The sequence below is a fragment of the Grammomys surdaster genome, unplaced genomic scaffold, assembly GCF_004785775.1.
Source record: "Grammomys surdaster isolate TR1022 unplaced genomic scaffold, NIH_TR_1.0 190, whole genome shotgun sequence".
In the NCBI taxonomy this organism is placed as follows: Eukaryota; Metazoa; Chordata; class Mammalia; order Rodentia; family Muridae; genus Grammomys; species Grammomys surdaster.
Genome location: NW_021604635.1, coordinates 2,212,825 through 2,222,212, shown reverse-complemented (window position 1 = coordinate 2,222,212; position 9,388 = coordinate 2,212,825). Strand labels below are relative to the sequence as shown.

The 9,388-nt window shown below is 45.5% G+C and overlaps 1 protein-coding gene across 1 annotated transcript in view; it reads right to left on the bottom strand.

Moving 5' to 3' along the window:
• Positions 1–3,328: 3,328 nt before the first annotated feature.
• Armc2 (armadillo repeat containing 2) overlaps positions 3,329–9,388 on the bottom strand; it is a 111,699-nt gene continuing 105,639 nt past the window's right edge. Inside the window, exon 17 of the mRNA XM_028769076.1 lies at positions 3,329–3,486. Within this exon, the coding sequence (XP_028624909.1) occupies positions 3,329–3,486 (158 nt within the window). The remainder of the gene's footprint in view (positions 3,487–9,388) is intronic.

The window sequence follows — 9,388 nt, the reverse complement described above, 5'->3', positions numbered from 1 at the left end:
GTGTTTGTGTGGAGTGTGTGTGTATAAGTGTGTCTATGTATGGTGTGAGTATGGGTGTGAGTGTGTATGTGTTTGTGTGGTATGTGTGGTGTGTGGTGTGTGGTGTGTGTGTGTGTGTGTGTGTGTAAAGAAAGGGAATTCTGTTGCTTGCTGTAACAAATGAACCTCGAAGACAACCCAGCTACAAAAGACATCTACTACCTGGGGCCATTTATATGAAGCCCTCTAAAGTCACTAGACTACAGACGCAGAAAGGGGAGGGCGGGAGGAGGCACCGACATTGGCTAACATTTCTGCCTTACAGGATAAGTTTCTGGAACCCTGCTGTAGGACGGGGTGGGTTTCCTTCACATCTAAAGTACAGACTTCAAATATTGCCATGGTGCCACGCCTCCAAGTGAGGTGACCGGGTTTTGTATGTGCAGGACTTGAAAGTACAAATAAAACTGTCTAGGGAGACAATGGCGAGGGAGGGCTGAGAAGAGGAGGAGTGCGACATCGGAGGGAACATGTTCAACATACTAGGTGTACACCTATGTATGGAAACTTCAAAAAGAAAAACAGAGGGGTCTGGAGTGATGGCTCCTGACCTCTGTAAGTTAAGAGTGCTCCCCTAGAGGTGCTCACAATGGTGGCTCACAACCATCTGCAACTCTGGTTCTAGGGAATGCAACGCCCTCTCTTAGACTCCACAGGCAAAGGCATGCTGGTGGTAGAACGAGCAAAACACCTACACACATACATTTAAAAAAAAATAAAAGAATATAATGGATGACTCTACGGTTTTAGTCACTGCTCCTCCCCCAAGACACTTGCAAATGGGCAGAAACAAAGGGCTCAGCCTACCTGAGTCTCAAGGGGATGTATTCACTGTGAGAAGAAACTGACACACATACACACACACACACACACACCACCACGAGCTAGTAGTTATAAATATTGAGGGAGGAATATGTTTTGAGTGGGGAAGAATTTAATATCTTTTTTTAGCCAATATGTAAGCTTTCCACGGATCAAATAGACTTATGTTCTCAGTACTTGACTTAGGCCCTGAGTTTACATGAACTTCATCTGCCTGGCTGGGCCTACTTACATGTACAGATGGACTAGAATTTGCCTTTGCAAAAATCTACCTGCTTCTGGAAATGTAGAACGTTCTAGGAAGTTTCAGCACTCCATTCAGTCTGGCATGCCTGCCTTCATCCCGAGGTCACATTTGGGGTCAAAGATAAACCGTTCATAAAGCTTTCTCCAAGAACAGCAAGCCTTTGTTTGGTGAGTATAGGCCAACAATGACAATCACAACTGTTTGGTCTTTTTAAATAATTTATTCAAAGGCAAGTTTTATCCTCCTGAGACAAGTGAGCAAACAGACTCACATCATAATTACAGTGTGCTTACAACCTGCTTGCTGATTAAGGCTTTGCTCTAAAGCATGCTGTGTGTTAATGTTGGTGATCAACTTTATTAGCTCTGGGACCAACTAAGAGACATGTCTGCCTGCCAGGGTGTTTCCTGGAAAACTTAACTGAGGGAGAACAGCCTTCCCCTCAGTGTCAGCAGCTCTCCCTGAGACAACCCAGCTACAAAGAGGTCTGAGGGAACACAGGCATTTTGCCTTTCCACTTTTACACTGGCTGACAAGTGCATCTAGTCTGTTTCTGCCACTGCTGCTCCTTCATTGACTTGGGAATCCAGCTTCTTCAGTCTCTAGTATGAACTGAAGACCAGATGCTCTCCAGGAATCCTTCCAGTCTTCAGCACCAGACTGAGGCTATTGAGGTGTTCAGCTTCCTGGACTGAACTGATAAGATACTGGCTTCTCACATTCTCCAAAACTCAGACAGCCATTGTTGGATTTCCCAACCAGTAAGCCAACCTAATAAATCTTATCCCACACATACACACACACACAATTCATCCATGTGTGTATGTGTTTGTGTGTAATAAAAGATTTATTTGTGTGCATGTGTGTGTGTGTCCTATTCTTCTAAGGACCCTGATTGATGCATACACTAAAATAAAGAGAGGTAATAGTCTCACTTTATAGTATGACTCTCCAGCAGCAGAGAGATAGGCCTGAGGCAAACAGGAATGTCTTACAGCTAAACGTGTACTTTCTACTCTGTTATAGCATCTCTCTTGGATACAGTCTAATGGGGGAAAGCCCATCTAACTCAGTCACTGTATTGCAAATGAGAAGAAAGGAACTTTTTCATCCGTTTTACTTCATTCAAGAAGTAGGTGGCTGGGGTATGGCTCAGTGGTTAATAGCACTTGCTGCTCTTCCAGAAGACCTGAGTTTGGCTCCTAGCACTGGTGTCCAGCAGCTCAAAACCACCTGTAACTCTAGTTCTAGGGGATGACACCCACTTCTAGATTCGAGGGAATACACACACACAGGACATATGTTTACTCAGACAGACAGACAGACAGACAGACAGACACAAATAAAAATTTTAAAAGTATTTTAAAAGTAGGGGCTGGAGAGATGGCTCAGTAGTTAACAACAACGGCTGCTCCCAGCCCCCACCACAGATGCTCACAAGTGTCTATGACAGCAGTCTCAGGGGATCTGACACCCTCTCTGGCCTCTACAGGTACTGCATGCACAGGGTGCATAAACATACATGCAGGCCAAACATCCATACAAACAAAAGGGGGGAAAAAAACACTTAAAATCTAAAAGGATAGACGACCTGAAGCAGTATTTCCTCTTACTCCCTTGCTGGGGATCAAACCCAGGACCTTGAACTTGGAAGTCACATGATCTGCCGGTGAGCTACATTGCCAGCCCTCCAAGAAGCTTTCTCTGCTTTCTGCGTATTCCTTCTTAATAGGAGAACAAGAAAATACCAGGAGGAGGAGAGTAGCTTATTTCTAGAGTGATGTAGTAGGCCCGGCAGCAGAGGTTGGTGCATGTGCCTCTCCGCGGGCCATCCTTCCTGTGGATGGAGCCTACGTCTCCACTGCGCCGTCCCTTAGCGAGCGACCTGAGGAGCTCACTCATTCCAAAGCTGTCAGACTGGGATTTTTAAGGATTTTTTTTCTAAGTGATTTCAAGGAGAATAGAAAGGAAAGTCTTAAAAATGCATATATTTCCATCTCACACCTCTCATAGCAGAAAATATATATGTGTATATATCCATTTTCTGTAATACCTAGAAAAAGAAATGCTTATTTCTTTCAAAATACTTAGGCTACTCGCTAAAATCAGTATTTTAAAAACGCTCAACGTGTGTGAATACTGAAAAACTTTCATGCCTTTACCATTTCCCGAGAATGAGGGAGATCTGGCTTCCCAGTTCTGCCTTTGGCCTGTGTCATGTTAGAAAGAAGGGCCAGGCAGGGGCTCCAGGAGCGTGTGGTGGCTCTGGATGCGCTTCAGAAGTTGCTTGGCCACAGGTTTGAACTCCGTTTCCCAGTGGAGCCTGTGATAACTTTTTAAGTCTTGGTCAAAACTGCCATCCAGGGCTAGTTCTTCATCTGTATCAGAAAAAAAAAATCAAAATTACAACAATTACTTGGTGTGTGACTGCATAGGATAGAGTTCACTTCCCATGATGGAATTCTCACTCTGGGTCACCTTTAATACCACCAGGATGTGACAACACAGATGTGATTTATGACTAATAGGTATGTCTGCTTGTTTGTTTGCTTGGTGTGTTTGTTTTTGAGAAAAGGTCTTTTATGTTGCCTAGGGCTTATGGTCATCTATAACTCCTAGACCCACGTGATTTCCCAGGAGAGGAGATCACAGGCTCATACCACTGTACCCTAAGAAAGCTATTTTAACGGGAGTTCTTTTGAACTTCATAAGTATTTAAGAATGTGTATATATGTGTATGTGTGTGTGTTTACTTTAGGTCTTTTGTTGTTGTTGTTCTTTTGTGGGGGTTGTTTTTTGAGACAAGGTTTCTCTGTGTAGCCCTGACTACCCTGGAATTCACTCTGTAGACCAGGCAGGCCTTGAACTCAGAGATCTGCCTGCTCCTGCCTCTGGAGTGCTAAGATTAAACGCATGCACCATCAGGCTTGGCTTATCGGTTATTTTTATTTTATTATTGACATTATTAGTATTTCTGGGTGTTTGTCCTGATTGTCAGCCTGTGCACCAAGCCCATGTCTGGTGTGTGTGGAGGTCAGAAGAGGGCACGGGATCTCCTAGATCGGAAGCTAGAGATGGTTGTGAGTCTCTGTGTGAGTGCTAAGGATTAGGACAAAACGGCCTGGAACTCCAGTCTCACCAGCTGCAGCCTCTGCAGTACTTAGTGCCAGGGGGTTGCTAGCATGTACCAGCATGCCCCTGCAAACGAGGATGGTTTTGTGTCTTAATTTAAAAGGGCAATAATTTGTTTTGTTTTTAGGAAAAAACCTTTGGATTGAGGTGAACTTATCTTTCAATGATCTCTTAAGTTTCACTTATTAGTTTGCATCCAACTATCAACCACAATTTCTCAAACTAGATGAAGACTAGATGGCTTCCTCATGTGGGCTATAGAAAGGTTAATCACTCTGATGACTGGGAGGTAGGAAAGGACATCTAGAATCCTACACACTTGAGTCCCCAAAGAGGCCGTGAAAATGCAGAGAAGCACTTGTGGGAATAAAATGCAACATAAAACTTTAATTTGCTTCTTAATGCAAGAGTGCACTGAATCTGGGAACGCCCTGTAAGTCTCCCCAGCCACAGTCCCTACTGGCCACCTCTTCTTCGCTTGTTCCTATTGGGCCTCACGGACCTGCACTGGCTCTGCCATTCCTAGCTGAGGCCTGAGCTTGACAACCTACATGGAGACCATCGAGTCCCAAGATGACCACAAAGCCTGCTACTTACACAATGTGCAAACGAGTTATAGAGCCAATTAAAGCCGGTTAGAGTGTGCGCTGCTTAGTTTACAGTTTCAGCAGCAAACATTGCTTATCTGTTCCGTATATACTTGGCACGAAGGGTGTTACTGTCACCAGCATTAGATAAGGGGGTGTAGAGTCCCTGTTTGGAGGGCCACTGCCCCTCGAGATCAAGTACAGAGCTATGCAGCTCTCAAATAAGTTCCACACAGACACAAGCACTCCAGCCAGGCCTCCATGGAGACCTTGTAAACAAACCTGGGCCTCTCCACCGGTGAGATAAACCTAGGCCTCCAGCAGGGAGGGCACTGCCAGTGTTCCAGGCCTTCAAAGGCCTTCCTGTTTGGCTTCTTCTGGGCAAGAAGAGCCTGCTAGACTGACTGACTCCAGATTTCTAGACCATCTTCCTGTTCTACTTCTTCTGAGCATTAAAGATTTGTCGGCAAAGCCTGTTTCATGTTCTAACTTCCCCAGGTGTTTAGCTCTAAGTAGCGGGAATCTTTATAACTTTCTCCTCTGTCAGAGCTATGGATGGATTTGGTGGTTTGCCATACTCTCTGCCTTTTGTTTTAATCTAACGTTAACACTCTTGAGGCCCAGCATATACAGAAATGAGTTCATCAGTACTCAGGTCATATTGACTCTAAGGCTGGATAGATGGGATAAAAAAAAAGTTAAATAGCTACCAATAAGAAAAATGCAGACATTAAAGTGCATTAAAAAGTGCCTTGTTAGATTAAGTATTAAGTTTAGAACTTGCACTGCCTGGAGTAGCAGGCGCTGATCTAATCTGGAAAGCCAGGCCCCACTCTCCCCTTGTCACAAAACCTGATGCCAATGATCCAAGTACCTAAGGATGAGCATACAACAGCTGAGTTCAGGGCCAGCAAGATGGCTCAGCTGTGAAGGTGCCTGTTGCAGAGCCTGACAACCTGAGTGTGAACCTCAAAATCCACATGGTGGAAGGAGAGAAAAGAAGTACCGTCCAGAATTATCTTCTGTTCTCATATACGTACCATGCATGCTCAAGTGTGTACACACACACACACACACACACACACATGCACGCACGCACGCACGCACAGAGGCACACACACAAACACACACACACCAACAACCACCATTACTACCACAAGAACAACAAAAAAAACTAATCTATACACAATATCACAACAATAAATTCACAAAAGTAAACTACACACATTTGTCTCTGTTTGGAAGCTTCGTGAAAGGGGCTCATGGTGGGTCCAAGATAAGCCCTTCAATAATGAGTTTGTACGAAATGACCATCCTCCTCTGGCTTCTGTGAACATGCACGTGTGGCCTACACTCATGCAAACACACATAGATACATTGGATATATATTTATATATACATTATATATAATATTGAATATATTGATATCCAATATATCAATATAGAATATTGGATGTTGAATATATAGATACATATATATTATATATATTATACATATATATATTATATCCTGTGTGTGTGTGTAAGTGGCACTAGGAAGTTTTAGACTATATGGTTATCTTGAAGATTGTCACTCTCTGAGTTTTATTTCAGTTAGGTAACTGTTACAACTCTACCCTTTTCACATATATTTTCAAAACCAACATTCACACTTCACAACAGGGTTTTTCGATTTAACCTTGTTCTGCTTTGACCACAGCCAGTCTAATCTTTAGTTCCTTTTAAAAGGACTGAAAGTCAAATGCCCTGCCCCCAAGTGCCCTCTTTACCGGCGGCACTGTCTGGCACAACACAGCCATGATCCTTGACTGAAGGCAAGTTCTGAGGGCTACAGTAGTGACGGGGCTGAGCCGCAGCACAGACTGCCCAGCCCACAGGGCCCAGGCCTTGAGATTCACAAGGAGTGCTCAGTGGTTAGACCGCTTGCTTCATATGTGTGAAGACAAGAGTTCAGACCCTCAGACCCCGAAACACTGACTGTGTCGGCCACCTGTATCCCAGTCCTGAAAGGCTTAGACATGGGCTTCGTGGAGCAAGCTGGCTCCTGAGACAAGCCACATCAGTGAGCTCTGGGTTTAACGGAACAACCCTGTATTAATGAATAATTCAAGAAAATCAACTGGGGAGACTGTCAGCCTCAGCCTTGGCACCCACATGCACACATATGCACGCCTGGACCTATGGAAAGGAAAAGAATTATAAAAAGAAACCCGTTATGCTTTGTCTCATGTGCTGGCTTCCTCATCAAACCGAGCTGGTTTAGCTCTCCACACGACAGTGGCCCTGATGAGGATTTGCTGAGGACATGTGTGCTGGGCACAGAACGAAACAGAGGAAGCGAAGGGCAGACGTGGCTCCTCGGATGAAAGGACCCACCATTTCCTGTGTCACCTTAGGCAGGTCAGGAAACTTCCTAGACTCACCTTCTCCTAAGTGACCTCGCCTAGCTAACGACCTCAATTCGATGCTGGGGGTATCGAATGAACTTTGGAAAAAAGAAAAAAAAGCACAGACATGCTCACAGAGCAGATTTGTGGCTAGCCTGGACAACTAGCCTGTTGCCACACCATCATAATGTGAGGGTCTTAAACGAAGAACATGTAACAGCACCATCACTCAGCAGGAAGCTAGCACCCCTGTGGCCAGTCCATAGCTCGCATCAAGCACTTGTGTTGGCTGTAGTGACGTGATTTCCCTCCAGTGGCTGCAATGGGTGAAGAGAAAGTTTACAAAACCATCCTACCAGAGAGATCACGGAGGCCATGCCTCATGACCCGCTCGCTGCTTTACTAGCAGCCCGGCATTCCTGGGATTCGACCATGACCTCGGACTTCAAAGGCTGTGAGAACCTACAAGAGGCATATTGCATGTGTGGGCCAAAGGCTGGAACAGCCCCACGGGAAACGTGGGAATGGAGTGTATAGGCAATAGGCCAACTACAACCAAATGCCTCCTGGGGATTGGGCTCTGCTCAGGAGCTGGCTCTGCCACACCTTTCTGGCTGGTCCATACAGTCCGGGTGGCTCCTGGCATGCCCATCACCCACAGCTGCTTGTCCCAAGCTTAGACAGCAAAGGCCAGTCTTTCAGGGAAGTACATGAAAACCTCAGCTTACTGGTGAACGGCCCCCTAAGCCAGCCATGTCTTTCTCTCTGAATGGAAGACACAGGGAAGAATGTCAACAGCAAAGGAGGCACAGCAACAAACACTGGGTGTGGAAAGCGGAAGCCTGAGGCAGGGGGATGTGTGAGCAAGCCCGAGGTTAGAGGGGCAAGGGTCCTGAGGCTGACGGAGCCCAAAAACCCTCAGGAGACTCTATAGTATCGTTTTCCTGGCTTTCTCTTTCCTACAAATTCTTCCCTGAGCTATCTTCATGAACTAGAGCAGAGGTTCCCAACACCTGATCTGCACTTCAGACTCAGCCAAGCAAGTATTTAAACCGTGGATTCCCAGGTTGGGCCCAGAGCCCCGGAAACTAGTACTGCTAAGGTTGCACCAGAACTGCCTGCTGTCTTAATGCTGCAGCTGATTTCTAAGCTCACACTCCACTGAACTCAGACAACCTGTGCAGGCAGCCCTGCTTCCTGCCACCTGAGAAACCTCCATGTTCACAAGGACACCAAGAACTTCAACCATTTACAACTGGATCCATTCCTCTTCTTACTCTGAATTCTAACGCACACGCACATAGGCCTGCATGTACCTTCATGACAAACCCCATAGTGGCCAAGCAGATCTGATTCTTTCAAGTGACTTCTGAACCTCTGTTCCTGTCCAGTGAAATTCTGCTGCATGCCTTAACATTCATAAAGCATGCTAGCCGTCCTCGCAGTCTTTTCTGGCATCAGGCACAGCATCAAACTCTTAGTGTAAGTGCACATTCACTCCTAGCACTCTGAATAGAAGGCCTCAATTAACTGAACTTGGGATTAAAACTATAAATTTATAGAGGCGTGGTGGTTTAACTAAGAATGGCCCCATAGCTTCACAGATTTGAACGCTTGGTCATTGATGGCACTACCTGACCGGGACTAGGAGGTGTGGCCTTGTTGGAGTAGTGTGGCTTTGTTGGAGGAAGTGTGTCCCTGGGGGAGGCCTTTGGGGTTTCAAAAGCCTAAGCCAGGCCCAGCGTCTCTCTCCTCCTCCTAATACCTGGAGATGTAGAAGTCTCAGTCACTTCTCCATGTCTGTCTGTCTGTCTATCTGTCTGTGTGCTGCCATGCTTCCTGCCATGATAATGGGTTAAGCCTCTGAAACTATAAGCCAACCCCAATTAAAATGCTTTCTTTTATAGGACTTGCTGTGCTCACGGGTGTCGCTTCCCAGCAACAGAACAGTCAGTCAAGAGGCTACGCCCAAGGTTTTAAAATTTACAAAGGATAAAGTGAGAACCTACATTTAGGAGCCGTTTGACTGGAGGACTTTGGGGTCTTTTATAATGCTTCCGCTGTGACAACTGTGCAAGCCTTACTGGGTCTGAGCAGGGTTTATCACACTCTCGATTTAGAGACAGAAAGACATCAATAAAAGAAAGATACACTATTCAGGTAACACCACACAT